The 23,233-nt window shown below is 39.1% G+C and overlaps 1 protein-coding gene across 1 annotated transcript; it reads right to left on the bottom strand.

Annotated features, from left to right (window-relative positions):
* Positions 1 to 7,479: 7,479 nt before the first annotated feature.
* On the bottom strand, positions 7,480 to 19,053 carry LOC101858541. The gene is made up of 5 exons (XM_005091262.3): positions 18,685 to 19,053; positions 16,274 to 16,304; positions 14,239 to 14,409; positions 12,149 to 12,255; positions 7,480 to 8,186 (listed from the first exon to the last, which is right to left on the bottom strand). Exons 1-5 carry the CDS (start codon positions 18,855 to 18,857, stop codon positions 7,493 to 7,495), a joined length of 1,176 nt encoding a protein of 391 aa, XP_005091319.1. The 5' UTR covers positions 18,858 to 19,053; the 3' UTR covers positions 7,480 to 7,492.
* Positions 19,054 to 23,233: the final 4,180 nt, after the last annotated feature.

The following is a 23,233-nucleotide window of genomic DNA, read 5'->3' as shown; positions in this document are numbered from 1 at the left end:
GGCTTCAAAGCAGCTTTTCTAATGGAGATAAGCTCCCCATTTTTAAAACCAGTCTCTCACTGGGCACGGAAGTAGCAGGAATCGCAAGTACATCTTTAGCAATTCGAGAGCCGCTTTGTTGATGAGTCTTTATTCTCTCTCCACCAGTCTTGGCGTCCTTTTGGGAAAGCTCTGACTCTAACTTAGTGTAAGTAGTGATGGACGTCCAGTTCTGCCCATTACTATTGGCTCTGCTGTCTTTTGCTTGTTCTTGACCAGCCGGTCAAAGTGTGCCCAGAGTTGAAAAACTCGTTTGGCAGGTGAGGGAGCTATGTCTCTTTCTCCGGTCGTTTCTTCTTGCACCGGTGGCTGTGCCAAAGGAATGGCCCATGCCTGCTCTTTTAATTTGTCTACAGGGGAACCTTCCCATTTGAACCTAGAGTCCCATGAAATTGCTTATCTCAAATGATTTCTTTCGTCCAAGTTCCTGAATCTCTCGTGAAGTTGGTCATTCAGGCACTTCCCCAGTGGTGAGCTTTGGACACTGACGTCTGCTGCTCGCTTGACATTTTCAAGGTGGCCCCGTAAAATGGCTCCAAAGTCTGTAGAACTTTCTGAAGTAGGGCCAAGTCTCCAGAAGTCAGGCACATTTCCTGTCTGCCATTCAGGCACAGTGCAGTAGTCACTTGTTCATGCTGGTCCATGTGCGAGTTGAGTATGTCGTAGTCGTACATGCTGTTCCACCTTGTTTCCTTGTCTTGTACCAACTTTTGTGGAGAAGTTTGTTTTGCTTTGCACGCCTCTTTCAATGCTTTGTTTGCCTTTGAACTGTGGTGAAAAAAATGACACAATCTGTTTGACTTCAAGCACGTTCCGTCTTCCTGATGGCTGATCGCATCCACCAAAGCCAGATAGCTCAACAGCTGCTCTCATATTGGCCACATTGTCTGTTACCCGAGTCATGATTTTGTTGCCAATGCCCCAGTCAGTGAATACCTCTGACGCCAAAGTTTACCTGTACTGTATGGTGGTGCTCCATACTCCATGATAGCCGTGTTCAAAACTCTGGAATGCAGCTTCCATTCGGGTGTGATAAAATGTGCAGTCACTGTTGTGTAAGACTCGGTCTGCTTTGACGTCCAATAATCAGTACCGATAGTGACATTGATGGGGGGTCAACTTGGTCCATTTGCTCCATGAGAAGCTGTTTCTGGTCTTTGTATTGTGCTGGCAACAACTGAGACGAGATAGTGTGCCTGGACACAATGTCGTATCTTGGGTCCAGTTCATGTACCAGCCTCCTGAAAGCTTTGTTTTCAAGAATTGACAGAGGCTGGATATCAACAGTGATAAGTTCCAGGATGCACTTGTCAGGTTCCTTTTTCCTATCACTACCTGACGGGTATTTTGTCACTCTTTCCAAAGTTTCTGCAATGGTCGCTTGCTTGCATGATGAACTTGGACCAGCAAGCACGGCAGAAACAGTGGCAGAAGTAGTTGCAGAGCTTGACGTGTCTTCAAACGACGCAAGTTCATTTAGGGTGCTTTGCTCGCAGGTGTCTTAATTAATTTGATGTCGATCTCTTTGAATAAATAAATTCAGTCTTACAAATATCACAGATAGCAATTTTTTTTATCATCCCTTGTCAGGGTCATCTATTTCTAACAAAGACTTAGTTTGTAATTTGAACCCACTCGGTGCCAACACTTCCTCCTCAGTCATGCCCACAATCAGTTCCATCTCTGTGCCCTTGAGCAACTTCTGCAGTACCATCTGTCACACTGATCACACCTAATCCATCCATCCTGTCATTCCCACATTCAAAACACTCGACTCTCATCATACCTAGACAACATATGCTCAAGAGCTTCCATACATTCTTCATCCGAACTGTCCATGTACTAGTAGTCCATTGCATCAGTCACTCTCAACACTTTCCCCTTCATTCACCACAACCTGTCTTCCTCTTTCTTCAAAGCCTTTCCCTTTTGTTTTGTTTTTATTGGCATTAGCCTTCCTTTTCGCCCCTCTTTCCTTTTCCATTTTCTCTTTGTTAGCCTCTCTTTCCATTCTTTTTCTCTTTCTCTGCATCTCTGAAGGGTGAGAGCTCAACTGCAGAGGGAGATGGTGATGAGCTAGGGGCAGCTGGAGATACCTTGTAGACCCCACTAGCCTGGCATTTCGCGTAGTCAGGTCTCACAGGGTTCCTCGGGGAGAGACCAGCTGCTTCAAACACATGGGCCATTTTCTCTGCAATGTGGGTGAGACTTGATCTATGCTTCCTTGAAAACAATGGCAAGTTACTTTTTCGTCATTGTGCCAACGTTTGAGATGCATTTGTAGTCCTGGACGCTCTTTCTCCTATGGTGCTTTAACTTACTTTAACCCTTAAAGTCCTATACAGAAAACTGGTTATTTCCCCCTGAGGACTGGCTTGAAATTTTACTTTCTCATGAATTTAGGGTATGTTGGAATATTGCAAGCTGAATAAAAACTATTGATCTCAGACAATAACATGTAGAGAGTTTTTTGTTCAGAAATGAATAAAGATTGATCCTGCGGCAAATGCAAAAAAATAAATTTTGTGAAGTGTGCATAGTTTCATCATTATGTAATCATGACTGTAAAATTTGAGGTATTTCTGGGCTGTCATACATATTTCAAAATGACTTCATACTATAAATGCTGACAATGTTGTCCACAGCTAAGCGTCAAGAGTTAGTAAAACAAACAACATAACAATTTTCTGGGTTTGTAATGAATAAATAAGAAAGTTGAGTAATATTATGGAACAGATAAGAAACGGAAAGTATGTACAGTAATGTGCACAATGTAAATCACTAACCCCACTCATCCTGTTGCTGCAGCTTTTTACATGCTGCTATCCATATGTTTACTGGACCCTCTGCTTCTTGTATGCCCCAAACTCCTTCCTCCTTGCCTCTTGTTTATACTCCTGCTGTGTGGTAGAGGATGAAACACTCTGGGTAGCACAAGGCGACACCACATTCCTCGCACCAGTGGCTTGTCTGGATACGCTTGAATTTTTCTCGTGCAGTTGGAGGCACATTACACACAATGCAGTCCCTGGCTGCATGCTTCCATTTTGATCCTGGAACTGCAGGAATGTACTTACTAAAGTGTCGCTCGGTTAGCCATGGTTGTTGAGCTTCATCGGTAGTTTGGCAACGTGATCCACCCTGACTTGCAGGCTTTTTGGTTGACTGACCTTCCACAACCAAAGCACTGATGACGGACTTCCTGAATTCTGAGTGAGACAGCTTTTTTCTATCATGAGAAAATTTGAGATACAGCTGAAAGGCATTGACCATACATAGATCTATCAAATAGAACGCTAGTTTCCTCCACCGTTTGAATGATCTTCGGTAAATCTCGTAATATTGTGTAACTTGATCCATCAAGTCAACACCACCCATCTTGCTACAGTAATCCACAACACAAGGGGGTTTCATGACTGTAGGTCGCCTTATTTTATAAATCACCTGCCCTGTCACCCCATGTATCGTTGACACCATATGCACAGTTTGCTTATGCTGAAATTTTATGGCGATCATTGGCCCTTTTTGGTGAGTGACGGTTTGAAGTTCCTTCAACTTCTGATTAGACGAAAATGCGGACGGAAGGCCTCTTCTGTTGGAACGGACAGTTCCACGCGCATATGTGTCGAGCAGGTGCTGGAGAGATGCTCAAAAAGAGCAGGCGACGTGTAGAAATTGTCCATGTAAATAAACATGGTGTCCCTTGAGGAGACAATTTGCCTTCGCAAGACCAAACGACGATCGTCTCTGTGGCCCCAACAGTGTCAGAGACGCCTGTAGTGCACGCAGCTGGGTACAGAGGGGAAGGTTGTACATGGTATATGTCAAAGTACTGGCAATAACCTGTTGACGATTTGCACAAAGTGTACAACTTTATGCCAAATGAGTGCGGTTTCGCAGGGTTGTACACTTTGAATACGAGACGGCCTTTGAACGGGCACTGGGAAATTTCTTCAGGCACATGTCGATGAGCGGCCTAACCTTGAAAAGTTTGTCTTTAGGTTTTTCCGGATCTTGGTCCATTTCCGTTTGTAAGATGGAAATTCCAAAGAATGTGTTGAAATCTGTCCCAACTCATTGTCTTTGAAAACCACGGTGTTCTAGTGGAACCGCCTTTTACCCAGCAGTCTTTCAAATTAGTCTTTGGGACAAGGCCCATATTCAGCAGCACTGCAGAAAAGAAAAGCACATTTAGATCTAGATCTAGAATCTATGTCTTTTGAAGGTCCCAGCAGATTTACATTTGAAATAATATCTAGACCTAATGGCTAAAAACAAAGAACATAATATGTTGCATATTATGCAACCCTCCCTATTTCGACACACCATGAGCGCAATTTCTACTCTAGTATACAGTGGGACCCCTGAAAGACTCTAGATCTAGATAGATCTACACTTTTATTAGATCTAGGTCTACAAATTTATAAATTAGATCAGTTAGATCTACCTGCAAGAAACAGCTTCATTTCAGCGACTGTCACATCGCTTCACGACTCTAGATATTTATTTTCTCCCTCGTCCGACGCCATCATTTTATGGTGGGCAGTCATTTGTTTCACCAGCACAAGTATTGAGAAAGTCATCGCCCACAAGCATTTTGAAAAAAATTATAGGTTTGACATCAACATCCTCTGGGAAAGGTGTCAAAAGTTGGGACTGTCCATTGAAAACACGCGTCTTACTCTTAGTGGGTACCACAAGCGAAAATTTATTTGAACAATACTGACATTTAAACCTCAGGGGTTCAAATCTACACTATGAAACAAGAACATTAAAAAAAGAATTATCAAAATCCATCAATAAATAATCGAGATATGATATTTCAAAGTTTTATTTTTTAACAAAACATTTTCAACTGCGACTTTCACCCATGTTTGAGGTGTTCTAAAATACAAAGTGCATGATCAAATCAATGAAAACTTTGTTTTTCCCAGAGCTGTCAACCCAAATATTGATATCTCTAAATCAAAGCATGTTAGAATGACTGGTTTCCAAGATATAGGCCTTCAAAAATTGAAAAAAAAAAGGCAAAATTTGTCATTAAGAGCTCAGAACCCTATTTTAACCTCTTCCAAATTAGTCAAAACTGCCTCCTCATTAGTGAAAATCACACAATCATTACAAATACATGCATAGACTTAGCTGAATTTTTTTTAGACCTCTCTGACCATGAGTAACTTTTCTGGACTCCTCTGAAGTGGGCTTCGGTGCAAAAAACGCCTCTTGGAAAAAAATTAGGGGAACTCTGGTACATCCTCGGGCAAAAAGCATCACAACAAGTGAACAAATTAAGCTACAGGGCTAAATCATACATCAAATTAAAGCTCAATGCAAGCTCTACGGGGCCAAATGAAAATTGTTTACTAAAACCTCTCATAACACTCCATAATATGGCCGTAATGCCCAAAAACCTGCCATTATTGAGTGAAAATTATAACGTCCTCCGACTGGAAAAAAATTCATATAAAATCAACAAATTGTGCTACAAGGTTGCATTATATATATATATCAAATGAAAGCTCTTTTCAGGCTCTATACAATGAATTAGTTTATAGAAAGAAAAAAAACCATCCAAACATAAATTCAGATATGGACAATAATGTGAAAAAAGTCATCAATATTGCTTCAGAAAATAAAGATTTCTGCTCAGGGGGTTTAAAAATTGGAATTAAATCAACATACTGTTCTACCGTGGTTCATCTTGTATAATATAGATCTAGTTCTAGATTTATTTATCATTTTAGCTGAGAAAGAAACCAGTGGCTGGGGAAATACAATGTATCATCGTGCTCCAATTAGCCTATCAGGTGACATCTAAGTCTAAGTCTAAAAATACGTAAAAAGGCTGGTTGATTCAATAATTGAATATCCACCAATCAAGAACGTAGATCTAGCCTTTTTTGTTACCGAATTAAATGCCAAACAATAGATCTACGAACATTAACACTAACACCCGGTAACCCCCTTCCGAGTGTTTAGTAGTGTGTGATGACATGTTACTATAAATAGAACTCCCAGTTCAACTCTTCGCGGCTTTATTCTTTCACTTTGTCGACCAGAGATGCTTAGATTTCAATGCATTTAGAATAAATAAGGTGTTCTTAGTTGAAAAGACAGCAAAAATACCACCACGAAGCGATACATTTGTATAAATCGCAATTAATTCACTATGAGGTGGGGAAAATGTAGGTTGGCGTGATTCCCACCAAACAATAACAATCCAACCACACGGCAAGTGGTGGCCGATTAGTCTTATTTTTCAAAACACGATATTCCTTAGTATCCTAAAAGAAAATTATGATAAAACTTACATAAATTGACGCCATAAACAGATCTATCGAATGTTTCTTTTACTGAATCATCATTATAATCGTCTGCTGGTTGGGTCAAGTCAGAGGGGGTGGAAATGGGCGATGGAACAGCCGCAATGCCAGAATGACGATCTCCCGAAAGTGGTTGTTACCCCACTTCAGAAAAAGTAATATTTCTACTTCTTGGAAAGTAGTTGGCTTTTCTAAACACATATAAACTTGAAGGTAGAGATGTCTAGGAATATGACCATGGCACGGATAGCCCGATTTGTGTCGAATTTCATATTTTAAAATGCTTTCTTCGTCTTTACATCGTACCACTCAAGCTTTCCGCTCGGAATAAAAACATAAACACATTCCCCGGAAATTCTCCTGAAATCCCAGATTTTTATGTTTCAAACCGCAAGAAAATTCGATGATTCACGACTGAGAAATCGAAATTTAAAACAAGTACCCTCCAAATCTAAGCGCGCAAAATTGCAAGACGGCCGAGTTTTCTCGTGTTAAACTTTAGTCAATTAAGAACTAAATATGCTATCATAAGTATCAGTTTCTCGTTCACCATGGTGAAGGAAAGACACAGAAAACAGTGGTATAATTTTTATTAGTGTTTACCAAAATTAAAACCAGGTAATAGTTGGATGAAGTTGTCCAAATCTGGCTCCAGCCGTAGCTGTCTGCCTTGAAAACGGCCCGCCTGCGGTACCTAATTTCAGGCACTACTTGTGACTTCTCTTTTATACATTACTTGCTTAGTGCCTGTAATTATCTACACAAAACCTCATGTTTGCTATAACGAACACTCGGATTCAACGAGATTTTAGGTCAGGCCCGGCGACCTCGTTGAATCCGAGTTCCACTGTACTGATAAAGACAACTCCAATTACCGCATAAATGTATCCAAATTGAGCCTTCTTGTCTTGTATGTACCATGTTGTGACTACTTTCCTGAACATTTTCTGTGTTCAGTGAAATATATGTATTTCCTGAACATTTGAAAGGGGGTGTGAGTGCAAGTGAAAGGATAAATGAAAACTTCTGTATCGTATGTGATGTGTATAAATACAATGTAAATAGGCCTACTAATTATGTGCATATTATTATTAAAATTCAAAGAACCATTTACACGTTTTGCTACTTGTTCACAAATTTTTATTATCATCACCCACATCATCATGTTCATCGAAGTCATCATCAATGTGATCATTGTCAGTTACACTCCTGGGTGTGGTCATGGACAGGAAGTCCTGTACATCTCTTTCCAGACGTTTTTGTTTCACTTTTGTCGACTCTTTTCCAGCCTTGGACCTCATTCTTATCCTCTCCAAACTGGCGAGCTTCTCACTATATTCTGAGTAATCTTTAGAATTTATGACAGTTTCTTCATCATTCAAATGTTTTTTGCTTTTCTTTGCCATCACCTTCTTCATCAAATCCTCATGAGGCAAACTGTAAACATTACAGTGAAAGTCTAGACCTTCTGCACTGAAATATTCACAAGTCAAGTCCCGAACAAGAGTGCTGTCTCGAAGAGTTGATATGTTGGAACTGTCAACATTTTCTGCAACTTCACGATTTGCCACATGAACATTAATTTGATTTTCACTGAGACTCGGTTTGATTCCATTTCCATCCTCAGTCTTAGAGACACTGTTATTTGTTAATCTGTTTGTTGACTCTGCACTTTTATACCAAGTGGTTGGCTTGTAATCAGGCCCATAGTCCGCTACCTCCAATAGTTCATTGATACGAGAGACACTGCTACCTTTGCCCTTTGACTTGACAAACGTAATGGCCGGTATACGGCCTAGAACGTGGTAGGATATCAGCAGACTTCTGGAAACAAAGGAAAAAAGAAGTCATTCATTTGTTAGTAGAGTATTTCCAAATTGTATTTGACACAACTGTTTTAATCTTCAGGAGAAGCAGTTTTAAATGCTGAACCAGTTCCGGAAAGATCACAAGACTACACATAGACGACATTTTGACAGCCGAAATTTTACATTCTGGACATTTCTTCCAATGAGGAACCAATAATCTTATCGTAAAGTACCCACAGTACGGACAACAAAACTGCTTCACACACTTGTCATTAACATCTTTAGCCTCCTACCAGCACAAATTTCAACTTTCATAAACTGAGCACTCTCAACCCAAGTGCTCCAGTCTGTGGGAGACACATTGGAATAAATAAATAAACAATAACTACACAATATCATGTCCAAACTGGGTCCATGATGAAAACCTTCGGGCCTCTCCAGAAGAGACGAAGTCACTTTTACTCGATTGCATTATATCAGACACACCTCCCTGACACATAACCCACCTCCTGCAGAGAGATGAGAAATCTTTCTGCGTCAGATGCGACTCAGATTTCACCATTATTAGACACATACAGTATAATCCACTTATATCGACATCCAATTTATCAACATAAATTTGAAATATTTTCCAATTACGAAATTTTTCCTTCAATATCTTCACTAAACAATTTTTCTTATATTTACTTTTTTTCGGCCCACTCTGCTTCATCGATATGCTTCCTGGGTACTTGGTGAAGCCCTTGAACATAAATAGGGGGGGGGGGGAGCCACACTAACGGTCGACGCATTAGTTCATTAAGTTCGCATACCCGCCAAGTAGCCTATATCGACACACCAGGCTTTAGTAGGTCATGTAGGGCCTACACAGTGTACTCAGTAGTAGTCTCCAACACAGTACAGTGCCTCACAGACGTGAGTGTCTCGGGCGCTGGGCATCACCTCCCCACCCCCACTCCCGATCGCTCTTGCGCCTCGCGTTGCTTGGACTTTGGTACCGTAACTCCAACATCCCCCCCCCCCCCTTGCCTCTTGTTAGTTTCACCAAAGATCGTAAATCTTTGGTTTCATTGTACTGTGTAGTTGTGTAAGCCTACATCACCTTAGAGGACCTTGAGATCTATTCTTAGTAATCTTAGCTTCACGTCCTCAATCACATTCATTCTCTCACCGCACGTTGCAGAAGTACAGTTGTCTTTTTACCGCTGAACTCCCCTTGTTTTTTCCTCTTTGGCTTTATATATTTTCAGACATTTTTATATATCGACATCAAATCCACTTCCCAAAGCATGTTGATATAAGCGAATTATACTGTATTAACAGAATGTCTGTACGTTGGAAAGACTCGAGGAAAGTATTTTAAATGTACAAAATTACAAGATCTGTTCCATGTCATTGATCCCAACAGAATTCTCGATTTTGTGAAGGCCATCGGCATTTTCACGAAAATGTTAATGTTAATATAATTATTTTAATATTATGCAAATTGTCATTTTAAGACTGAGATTTTAACATTTTAATCTGATCATTGACCAAAACCAAGCCATGCTCTAACTGTTGTGAATGCAACCAACTTGTGTTTCGCGTGCTCGTCACATGACCGTACGCAGTTGCGAGCACAGTAAAACTCAGAACTAACAAACTAAAACCAACTAGTCCCAGAGTCAGAGGCAAAGCAAAAGCACTAAGCTTCTGGCACACCACACTTCTCTTCAACAGTCAACAGAATCAACAAAATACATTTCTAAAGCTAAATCGCTGACTGAAATGGACATAACATTGATTGTCATTGGAATCTAAAAATAATTGTTCAAGTACCTGATTGTGCACCCTGAACGCATCCTACACAATGTATAATAATATAAAATCAAGCCCTTTCGAGGCAAGTCCCAAGTCCAAAAGATGAATTCATGGTTTGGTTTCGAGTGCAACTGCTTTACTGTCTCAGCCTCAAGAAGTTCAAAATGAATTAAAATGTATTGTAAATATCTTATTCCATTATACGAGTAAGAAAGGGAAAGTACTTAGTCGACAAGCTGTTATTTTACTTAATCTAGAAAATAAAATTTTTCAGGAGGGAGAAAACATTTTCATTCTTTTAGCAATTGTACCTACATTCAGGGTTGGTGATTTTTTTGATTTTTTTAATTAAAAATTTAAAAAATCGATTTTTAAAATTTAAATCAGATTTTTAAAATTTAAATCAGGTTTTTTTTGTGTTTTTTTTAAATGTCGACACAGTTTGGGATTTTTGGTGGCTAAAAGTATGTTCTTTTAGTGCAAAATGCATTGTCTTTATTTTAACTTAATGATTAATTTAAACAACTGCAATTTTAGAAAGCCTTAATCTGCTATCAGTGAATTATGGCTACAGACAAAAAATGAAGAAAATGTCAGTCTAAAAGGAAGGGGGGGGGGGGTAATTATGCATAGATAAACTTGCATTTTAATTTTATTACCGTGTGTGTGTGAGCACGCGCTTGTGTTTGTCTAAAAAGAAAAAGAAAATGCTAATTTCAATTATGAAAAAAAAGTAAATTGAATACTGTATTATTTTACTACTTACAGTGACAGGGGGGGAAAGCAGACTTTTAAGCAATTTTAGTCTACTAAACCTTATATCTGTTTTATAACCCAGGAAAGGAATTCTGAATGTTTAAAGATGTAAAAACAGAAAACATTTTTTTAAAGTGATTTAAATCACTGAGTTTTATTTTTAAAATCAAGTTGATTTAAATTTTAAAAAATCAACTGATTTAAATCGACCGGATTTAAATCAACCCAACCCTGGTTTTCAATTATGAAAAAAAAGTAAATTGAGAACTGTATTATTTTACAGTGACAGGGGGGAAAGCAGACTTTTAAGCATGATTATATAGTCTACTAAACCTTATATCCGTTTAAAATAAAACCAAGGAAAGGAATTCTGAAAGTATAAATATGTAAAAACTGAATACATTTTTTTGAAAAATGATTTTTATTTTTAAAATCAAATTGATTAAACATTTTTAAAAATCAACTGATTTAAATCAACCCAGCTCTGGTTTCAATTATGGAAAAAAAAGTAAATTGAATACTGTATTATTTTACAGTGAAAGGGGGGAAATCAGACTTTTAAGCATGATTATATTAGTCTTCTGAACCTTATATCTGTTTTATGAAACCAAGGAAAGGAATTCTGAATGTTGAAATGTGTAAAAACCGAATAAAAATTATTTTAAAAAAAAGTGATTTAAATCACTGATTTTTATTTTAAAAATCAAGTTGATTTTAATCAAAAAAATCAACTGATTTAAATCAACCCAACCCTGCCTACATTATGTGCCAGACATGGACTCTAAAAAAGCCCTAGAGAGGAAACTGGTCACATGCGAGATGAAATGCTTAAGAAGAGCGGTCAACAAAACAAGAAGAGACAAAATTAAAAATGAAGTCATAAGGGACACCGTGGGAGCAACACCAGTCCTACCACACATTGAAAAACAAAAGGTCAAGTGGTTCGGACACCTCACGCGGATGCCCTCAAACCATCCAGCTCTGAGAGCATACAACATTAAATATTCTGGATGGAGAGCCAGAGGAAGACCAAGGCGACGATGGAGTGAATCTGTGGCAGACACCCTTAAAGATCATGGGATGTCCCTCCTACAGGCCAGGCCACACGACTTGCTGCAGACAGACACCTGTGTCTCCCCGTGACACCCCAGGGTACAAGCGGAAGAAAAAAGTAAAGTACCTACATTATGTACTTCTTGCTTTTTTTCAATACTCAGAATTTGAATTTCGACAAAATATTCCTAGAGCACAAAAAACCCATACCACAAATTAAGAAACTGCAATTTAAACAAAATTTTCAAAATGTTGTGCTAAGTAGCCTACATCTGAACAGGTAGCCAACAACTTGTAATGTGGCCTCTAATTTCAATCAAGCGTAACGGTTCGCATTATGTGAAAAGTAACACATTCGCAAATACATACCTGAGTCTACCGCTGTTAGCAAAGAGCAGCTCCTCAACTTCCAAAGCATCAGTTCTGTCTGCATCCCAGTAAACGTTCATCCCTCCAAAATTTGGATTCATTTTTACCTGCAGAATGGAAAACAGGAAACCATAGCAAGAACCACACGTTCTTCAGTTCATTTTCATTTTTAAAATTTCATTTCTCTGATCTAGCGGCCACCAGAATTTGAGCCCTTTGGCTAGTCGATATATGCAGTTACACAGTGGTGGGGGGGGGGGGGGGGGGGGTAGCCCTTACAGATCCGGTTCAAGAAAGAACTCAGTGGGATGTGTTGTGTTCCCAGTTGGAAGATAGTGACCTATTTTCTACTGAGGAAATTTAGTGCAACTTTTAAGTTGTGAGCAGTCATGGGTGCAAAGTCTTCAGAACAAATATTGAGAGGGGGGGTGAAGGTTGCAAGCATCCACAGACGGCAAAAATACAAACAATACACATTATGTACCTCTCTCACTGCAGCTGACTACCTTGTATTCCTGAGTACTGTAAAACTATCATTTTTTGCCATTTTCTTATCCTAACAAAGTACAATATCCATTATAATTATAAACAAATTTAGATCACTCAAATCACTTGTTAAGTGAACGTTATCAGCAAAAAGAATGTTTTTACCCAGACACACTTTAGACAGCTTTTAAAGAGTAAAATTTCGAACTGGGATTCCAGATTTCAGAGAGTAGAAGTTGCACTAAGCTGCAATTGAGAGTACCTTTTCAGCCGAGTATGTTATACCAAGGTTTTACTGTATTACTCATTGTCTTGCAGTGCCCTGTACCCTTTGGTCTTGCGGCTTGAGGGGTGGGGAAACAACAACAGGTGTGGTTGTTGTGCCGCTGCGTCAAATACATACCGGCTTTTTTGCATTCCCCTCACTGTTTCACAAAAGCATTAGGTAGGCTTAGGCTATTTAAAATAGCCTTACCTAGATATATAGACCCATTATTACTTTTTGATTGGCTCTACATAACTGTATTTTTACGTTAAGTTTCACTTGTGCCAAGACTGCTGTGGAACATCTGACGCTACACAAGCAACAACAAAAATATTAACACAACCATTGCATACTTGCAGTAGGGAGTCTCTTAAGTTGAACCTAAACTACTTGACTTTAACAAACGTAAAGAAGAAGGGGTGCTGGACCCCACAAAAACATCAAACTCAACCAAATATCAACTCAGGCAAGTTCAACACAAATGGAGTCGACTGTATATAAAAATATACACCTGGGTGAGGAAATAAAAGAGGTACAGGGTAGTAAACCTTGAACAGCATCAGATGAAGTCACAAACGAAAACCTCAGAAAGAAAAAGGCAAAAGCTCTCTCTCCTTAAAAATTGAATGAATACTTTTCTTATCTTATACTATCAAGCAAGTCTAAAAATCCAGCAGTCTTTAACCCACCAAAATAGCTAGCCAGTAAAGAAGCCTTACTGATGTGACTTTGATCTTTTACTGTTCATCTCTCTTACAAAATGTCAGGGGAGATTACACAGGAGCACTTATCAGGGCATGTTAGGCCTTGTGGAAGAAAACAGCACAAGATAATTAATATCTCTCTCCCTCTCTTTCCCTTTCTCAAAACACAATCAGAATGATTTTAGTGCAGTGAGGTTACTGAACACACAGTGCTACAAATGAAAAAGAGAGAGAGAGAAAGAGAGAGAGAGGGAGGAAGAGAGAGAGAGAAAAAGAGAGAGAGTGTGTTTACACAGGGGGTTGTCCCAGCACATGAGACATATTGTATTTACTTGGCCTAAAGTCCTGTCTTGTGCGTTTGCGCGAGTGCACCTTTAAGTCTAACTTTCGCAACGTCTACTGCCATTGTTAATGACCAAGACAAATTTCTCCCTGCGAGATGAATAAAGATTGTCATTGTCATTGTCAAATTAAAATTTGCAGTTTCCAAGGACTCTCATTCAAGCTTTGGAAGTCATCATACTTTGACGGCCATTTTCCCTTGACGAGCGCCTGATTCCACCACGCCGCGACACATATATAATATTGTACGGTTACAAAAGCTGATGAACAAATGGTAAGACAGGAACACTTGCCGATGTAATAAGCACTTGTTTGTCTTGGAGCTCTTGAGCCAACTCCCCGGTGTTGACGATTTGTGTGATCTTGTCATACAGCACGTGACCCAACTGCCGGGCTCTCGTCCTCTGAGCTTCATTCTCTCCTTTCTTGACAGAAGCCATTTTCTTCCCCAAAGGTTCCAACGGCTGTTTGAGTAAAGAGAAGTACATTGATGTAACAAAGGCCATTTAGAACAGGGTAAAGGAAAGAGGAACAATAGATGGACAAAGAAAAGAAGTAGAACCTCCAGAGGTACCCATCTCTAATGGTTATAAGGAACAAAACAAGCAATAATGCTGAGAACAAGCAGTAAAAAAAACCAACAACCTGATGATAGGAGGAGCTTAAGAACCAATGAAGACAAAAAAAGGCAAAAGAAACTGGAAATAGAAAAACGAAAATAGAGGGGGGGGGGGGGGGGGGTTATTATAATAAACTTGTGCAAGACTTAGGCCTATAGCAACAATGACAATAAAATAAAATAATATTGACTAAAAAAAAGGGAAAATTTCATAGAAAGTGGCGCACACCATTACGACTACTGTCTCGTTACAAACACTGTAAAAACCTTCAAAGAGACACATAAAAAATTTTAACTGATTGGTATAGTTCACAAACTGCCATTTAACTACTCCACACCATAGTATGTTGAGTAGACTTATTCACATTCAACACCTCCTACTAAACTAAGCTCTTGGGGAATCCACTTAAACCGAACAATGTACAGTTAATCCAAAAACGCAGCAAACTGATTTTCAAAAATCCTCGTCTTTATAAGGGCACTACGGATTATCCAAAATGCTCCTATTTTAAAACCGAACAGCACTCCAATGGTTATGTCATCTAAATCTTAACAACTAGCAACCATCAAGTAACACAAATTATCATGTCTTACACACTTCAAAATAACAAAACAGAAGAAATGGACATGAGAACGCACATGAGTTGATTGCGGGCCAGAGACCGGCATTGCCAGTGGACTGTTTGTCTACGTTTATCACACATATCAATAGGCCTACACACTGTCACTTATTGTGTACAACCACGAAAGGATAGGGCATGTACATTTATCATACTCCCATCAGTTGGTTCTGGACTACTGCCTTTGTAAAGCTAGCTCATGTGTGTTACACCTGAACACGTAGCATTGGGCTCTCTCACTTCTCTAGTCTTGAGTGAAAGTGCAATAAATATACAGCGTGCAGTACTCTCCGCTTTTTCATCAGTACTGTGAGGCTGTTTGGCAGATTAATAATAAGCTAAGATGACAAAGCCGAAGACAAAGCACAATGCGTACAGCCTGCAGTTCAAATTGTAGTTACTGAAGAAAGAGGTAGAGAAAAAGCATGGCATTCCCAATTATATGTTTTCGACAGTCATTGTTGGCTGTTTGAGATATCTCTTTAAACTGAAAACACAGCTCAACTGAAGAAATTTCGGCATTATTTCAGTTTTTGGTTTAAGCAAACTACTGTATTCTCCTGACTACATTTTACGACCACGAACATGACAGACCAGAGAAGTTCATAAAATTACCTGAGGCCTGTTCTTTCCCTCATCCTTTTCCCCTTCTTCCTCAAAGGGAGATATCCCGAGTAGCAACCACAATACAATTACAGAACAAGGCTTGCTGCTTTACTAGAGTTTTATTTATCACCAACCCAGCTAGCAAAACGTTTTCCAAATTTTTTCTTCATTGGGGTAGAATTTTATTTTACAAAGAAGGGAAGGCAATTTTCAAACATTACAAAGACATTTCCACATTTTATTCTAATAATATGATTAGAATCAGCGCTGTAAGTTGTTCAAAGCTTAAATGAACATGTTTCTAGTCCAGGGGTTATTTCTTTTTTTTTTAAAGAGAGAAAACAGGGCCTCATTTTCTGTATGGTATTTCTGTTAAATCAAATCTTACAAAAGCTGGGTTAGGATGGCTAGACTACTATTACTATCTAGTTACAAACAAGGTAAACCCTCAAAAAGGCACATAAAACTTTTTTTTAAACTTACCTCTGCTACGTGTGGCTGGTACCATTTTCTCCTGAAAAAGATGTCCAATAAAGTACATTTTGATCAGAAATTTTTATAGAACAGAACACAACTCTACTTCTACACATACTTCTAGAACTACAGATATGAAGTATTAGTATTATTTTCAAAATTTGTACAAATTATATACATCAATACATTTGTAAATTATATGATTTGATTAAACTGTTAAATTGAAGAGATCCTGCTCCAGTCACTTCCACTATCAATTCAGTCAGGACTTCAGGGTATTGTATAAAGAGCAAAACTTTGTGCAGAAATTTTAAACCAATAACACACATAACTTGACAACAGTTCAGGATCAAGAATGCCAGGAAAGTAATGTAGTACTACGGTAACAAAAAAACCCACCAGAGTAAAAAAAACAACAAGAGTATTGTCTTGCTGTCTCTCCTGTCTCATGCTCAGGTATAGTGGTGTCCTCCAAGAAGCAACCCCCTTGGGAAGTAGCCTTTGGTTGATTTTAGGCAGAGATTGCTGATATTGCTGCTAACTGAATTTTTTAATATTTTTTTTTAAGGGGGGGGGGGGGGGGGTTGATTGCCCACCCACCCAACCACTTCAAATACACACACTCTCACACATGAGCCCTAATCATGAGATGTGGATGCTGTTACACGGTGAAGTAACAAAATAGGCGGTATCAACTTTCAAGTGAGCCCATGCTCAAACAAAGGGTGGTATTGTTATAATATGCACAGTGATTAAGATTTTTACCCCCCGATCAAAAGACTTAAGAAAGATGGTTCTTGGCGAGAGGGTATAAACATTACTGAGCTTCTGTACTAGGTACAGTGCATTTTTGGCCCGAGAAAGTGTTGAGATGAGATATAACAAGAGATGAGGGCACACACTGAAATTATAGACGGTTCTCATTGTTCACACTGTTTTTTACAAATTATGGCAACAAGGGTTCCTGTTACAATGGGATTATTTATATGAAAATGTCCTTACACTATCTCAAGTTCCTGTTATAGCTTTATTGCTGATAAGTAGACACCATTGTGTTATAATGCATTTTTCTTGTTCATTTTTTTCGATTTTACATAAAGTTCAACATTATATCTATCACAAATCATTAGTTTTGGAAATAGAGTTGAACCTGCTATGACAGCCACCTGTACAAACGACGACTTTACATTTTCCCCTCTTGCCTTATATATTTCTTTATAATTCAACTCACTGACTACTGGCCCCTTTCACCAGTCACTAACGCTGAGTACTAGCATTTTTGGGGGTATTTCAAAACACCACCACAACTCTCAGAATTACCCTATTGTAATTATTTTTTGACACAGTAAAGTTACTTTCAAACTTAATCTATTGCAAAAAATTTAAGTCGTCTAGGTCTAATATCTTAATTCTTATGATTGTTTCAAAATTGGCATGAATTCAATTTTTCGAAAAATTTCCAGAGACGTGACAGATAGAATGAAATTCACAACAACAACAAAAATAATAGTTCAAAGTGTTCTGTTTTGATTTGTATCCATGTGCGAGTGTTTGGTGAAAATATAAAAGCTGATATGTGCGTTTATTCAGACCCATACACTGAATTACATGAGACAGTTGTAGGGAACGAAGTTGTGATTTCGTCGCGCGAACAACAACACCAGTACTTGTGCTAGATCTAGCCCTAAAACTACGACTCGGGCCGTGTTTGGGTACATATCCAGGGTCCTAACTATCAGACACATAATATCCTGAGTCACTAGAACTGGCAAAACAAACAGGAGTATCAAAAACAGCGAAATTATAATGTGATTCTTGTTCATGCGACCGTTACTTCGACGCGACTGTCGGATTACTATCAGCTGTGTAGAAAAAAAACATAGCGCGGGTTCCGGTCAGGTCGACCCCAGATGAGGTGACGTGTCTTCACCTTCAATTACTTAAAAAGTTACCATGAAACTTCCGCCAAACTCGGCACGAAACGAAACAAGTGGCAAAACTAGCACTGGAGTCTGTTCCCGTACATGTGACAGGAACCATAGTCAGTGAGTTAACTGTGTAAAACGGTCACCTGTCCAACGCGGCCGAGGCCACCTTATTTTATCTACCTTCAGCCAAATTTACCTGCTCGAGGTGGCCAGGGGTGGTCTCCACTCAGTTATGTTATGCCCCCCATATTAACCCATAATTTGATGTTTTGCATAAGCTTTGAAATTTTCTTGAATACAATTAAACAATTGATTTACCCTAGATAGATCTAGATCTAGATCTAGTTTTAGTCATTACATGTGTTCTGCAGCTGCAGCCAAAAATGGCAGTTTGACCCTCAAAACTCAACAAATCAGGGCGCAGAAGTGAAAGTAAAAATTTACCAAATCAAGAAAAGGAATGAGGGGATTATCAAATAATAAAAGTCATACTTGGTTTTCGCCCCTTTCTTGTTTATTAGTTTCTGCATTGTCTTTCCCTCAACATGCTCCGCGAAACTTTTGTTGGAGTTGGACCTTGACGTATTCAAACATCGCCAAAACACATTCAACACTGTTGTGGCGGAAGGGTGCACCATGCTTGGTCTCCATAGTTTGCAGAACATTGTGGCATGAGGATAGTAAAGAGATGAAAAAAGCGACGTAGGCCTTAGGCTCAATTGTCAAACAACAGGAACCCTCGTCTCATCGCAGCATGAACATGAAGTCGGTTGACAGAGTAGACAAGGCTCGTTCGCTGCTGTTGTTGTGTGTTGTGTGCTGCTGACTGCCGACTGACTGGACTGCTGTGTGCTCTTTTCTCCGAGTCGAGTAATCAAGCAGTCTTTGACAGTCTGACACAGTTTGATTTCTTCGTGAAATTTCCCATTCGCTCAGGTGTGTTGACGAACAATACAAAATACAAACAACACCCAAAAAATGGGTAAATGACAAGTGTTGAGTATTGGAGACCTGCTGTTTGGTGTTGTTGTTTTTTGTTGCGGTTTTTTGGGGGGTTGTTGTATTCGTTTTGTTTTGTTTTTGTTGTTTGTTGTTGTTGTGTTTGTTTGTAAGTTGAGGTTGTTTTTTGTTGGGGGGGGGGGGGGTTTGGGGGGGGGGGGGAGAGATCGTCTCTAGACCATTTCTATGAGATTGACGCTGTCAGATTTGTAAAAAAAAAAAAATAGGGGGTGTGTATGATAGTGTCCAATTTTCTATTATGTACATAATTAGTGTAACATGTAACTGTTACAGATATAAATTCACGGTAAATAGATGTATGTCAAGCATCTGAAAGCAATTATTATTTTAGATATAATGGTGGTGGTGAGTGAGGATGTGAGATGCAGCTGAGTTTACTTTTTTAATCTTCCTCTGTTCCAGTGAGTCATGAGGAATGATGCATGGCACCCTCTATTCCGTTCCCTACTGGAACCATCTTTAATTAATGTCACCATGAAGTTCCAAAATCGTGGGCATAGTCTCTGCTAAGGTGGCCTTGTTAATGTTAGCCCATTCTATCGGGCAAAGAAAAGTAAAGAGAGGACCTTTAGTAGGTAGATAATCCAGTAGCAGATATGTTGGGGTCTTCGTACGCGAGTTGTAGGTAGCAGGTTCACTAACAGGTCCATAGACTTACAAAATACAGTAGTCATATTCTATTCCCTACTCATCTACACCAATTATTCCTTCAAAATCTTATTAAACTGAAGTTGCTGAGATTCCAACACAGGATCCTCGAACCGAAGTCGAGAGGGAATAATATACACACTATATTGTATCTCCTTGCCTCAGGGGGAGCAGTGGAGGCCTGCTGTTAAAGTTCAAAAGTAAGAGTGCTCACTTTTTGTGGAGAACTTTTCATGTGCAAGAATGTTTAGCAGTGGAAGTGAGATATGATAAGAACTCTTATACGGGGTGCCCACTACGGATGGGATCGGCCGATTGGGCCGATCGCCCGACTCGATCGCCTCAAAAACAAACGTGTTTGTTTTCAGTTTCAGACGATCGAGTCGGGCGATCGGCCGATCCAGCTGTAGCAGGCACCCCGTATTATTCTAATTCTAAACTTAGTGGCCCCTTTATGACTATGAGTCCTTCAACATGAACTATAATTTAAAAGGCGTTTTCACGATTCTCTACCCACTGGGCTTAGTCCTACCAGTAGCAGTGCCTCGTGGGCTCAGTCCTATAAGTAACCAACATTATATCAAACTTTTATATATATATTATATATTTTAAATTACCTACTGAATTGAAATTGGTTTTGAACTCAAGCCGTACATAACAGAATTAGGGAAAAGCATTGCAAAACAAGAAGCCATTTTGAAAGAGCAGAGCTTTGGGAGCTACGTGAAGATCTGATAATCATTAAATCTTTTTTCAAGTACGAAACGTCTTTCTCCCTTTGACTGGACCAATATCCCATCGACCACACTCCTATTAAAGAATATCAACATCCATTTCAAGGAAACTTCATTGGTAATATGGTATAGTGGTAAGAGGAACAAGACTAGAGTATCACAAAAGTGATGGCTCAAGTTCTCTGTATGAAGAAGAAATAAATGTTGTTTTTCTCTCTAAGTGCCTCGTTGACTCTCGTTATAAAGGATCCAGTAATAATTTCAAGGTAAATAAGAAATTAAGCTTAATCTATGATTTTGGTGTTTTGTTTATTTCTCTTTGTTATGTCCTCCCTTGATGATTTTGTTGAACATCACCTCTAGGTCTTACTTGATCAAAAATCGTATCAGGTTTCTTTCTCTAGCGCTAACGATGTTGACAGCTCGGCATTGGTGATCAGAAAGAAAGGGCTCTAGGCTAACTCGCCCGCTGTGTTGTCCCCCACCACACCACACCCTGTGGTGCGTTCCGTCTGTTTGCACACATCACACATTCGCTCAATCCATCACAGCACTGTGACCTCTCCATCCCCGCATAGGAGAAGAGAGAGGCATGGTAGGCTAGATCCCACTGGCCTATCGCGTGACGCAATCTGCTTGTCTGCGCATTCCACACCCTCCCCACTCATTCGCTCCGGCCTTCGTTGTGGGCTCTCCCATTCTTTCTTTCGCTAGATCACCAACAAGTTTCTCAACTGGCGAGGTTTTACATATATGTTTAAATGGCCTATGCGCTGCAAACAGCAGCAGCAATATTCCGGTTTACCCGACTCGCGTGTTTGTTTGATTGCGCTATAGAAGTATTTTATTTACAAAGGTAAAGAAGGAAAAAAAACGGAGTTTTAGAAAAGCGTCTTTACAGTATACTTCTCGTTATTTCAGGACTCGTTATAAGTGGACTCCATTGTATTGGGGAAAGAAGAATATAATGGTACAAAACTGCTGAAAATGTATCACATTCAGTCTTTGGGTTGATATGGAAGGGAAGTGCAAGCAGTAGTTTAACAAGATAGAGTGATCAGGCTATGACTACTATGAGGCACAAGGGCAAAGGCTCACTGAATTGATAGCAACAACAAAACAAAGACAAAGAAATTCAACAGTCAATAGCAACCTTTACTGTCAACTGTTTAATAATAACTTCTCTCTTCCTTAGTGCTGCCACTGATAACAACTCTGTTACAAAATTCAACAATATATGCCAAATTAAAACATTTGGAAAAGCACTGTTGTACAACAATTCAAAAACATGGTGGTTGTATGGATATTGTCTTTTGAATTCTTAAAAAATACCCATCCTAAAAGGAAGAGGAACATCACTACACCAGAAAGACATCTGGAGGAATGGGTAGATCAATGTGGCTTCCACACATCAAAAAAGGAAACTATCACACACGAATATTCAAAAGGAGGTATACATAATACATGTACATACAATAAAACTTTTACCCATCACCAGTTTACATGATAAAAAACAACTGACTCATAAAATAAACTTGAATAATCTACAATCAAAATAAAATCACGTCGACTTGTGCTTTATTTGTTGGCAGCAGGTAAAAGAACTTGAAGCTTGGATGTTTACCAAATATCTTTTTGTTTGTTTGTTTTAGTAGATGTTTTACGGCGCTTGCAACTGCAAAAGGTAATATGACCGCCAAGGGGTGGATGTCAACACAGAAGTCCTTACTGGGAATCAGGCTTACTCTGCTCACTTCACTAGCTTCAACAACACAAAGTCTGCTTCGACTATCTAGGCACCCCGGAAATAGCGGGTCAAAAGAGTGTGACAAACATACAAAAGAAGCAGAGGAAAAATGACAATAGTAAGGATTAGGAAAGAAAAAGCAACAGTTCCCTGTTGCAGTTCAGGCACAGTTATGAGCATGACATTGATGAATCAGCCCATTTACAATTCTACTGTGCATAAGAACATGTTAATGTCCCCCCTTTGGGAATGGCATAAAGACACTTCAGTCAGTAGCACCGCTCCGGGTGGGTACCTAATACCTTTAGAAGGCTTTAAAAACCAGAAAATGACTTAAAATTTGTTCAGACAATGAAGCTTATGAAATATTACGAAGATTAATACAACAGCTTTGAAAAATACCCCTTTTCTTGTGCTCAGTACCTGCGATCTAAAAACAAAAAATCTCTCTGTGTGTCACACAATATCATTAAAAGAATATGAATATAACGTTTAATATCAATAACATGTAAAATAATACTTGTGTGGCTTATGATTAAGGGTTGCTTTTCTATTTTCTTAAATTAAGGTTAGACTAGGCTAAACCATTCACCCTGCCCACAGACCAGAAACATTTTGCAGCGAGAAAAAATTTTCGTCGGAATGATAGCTGTGTAAGAGAAAATAACTGTCAAATATCGCAGAATTTGAATCCACCTCATTTACTTGCAACTTGAATCCATCTCATTTACTTGCAACTTGAATCATTAAACAAGTGTCAGGAGGTCACTTGATAAAAGAAGTGTTTGCAGATAATGAGAAGTACTAAAAATGTAATATCATCAGGATGAAAAAGTTCACCCTCAATTCTCTGTTCGAGATGCACTTAGCATCCTCCAAATAGTCTTTTTTA

This window comes from Aplysia californica, unplaced genomic scaffold (assembly GCF_000002075.1).
Source record: "Aplysia californica isolate F4 #8 unplaced genomic scaffold, AplCal3.0 scaffold00027, whole genome shotgun sequence".
Taxonomy (NCBI): domain Eukaryota; kingdom Metazoa; phylum Mollusca; class Gastropoda; order Aplysiida; family Aplysiidae; genus Aplysia; species Aplysia californica.
This window is presented reverse-complemented; position numbering and strand designations above follow the sequence as displayed.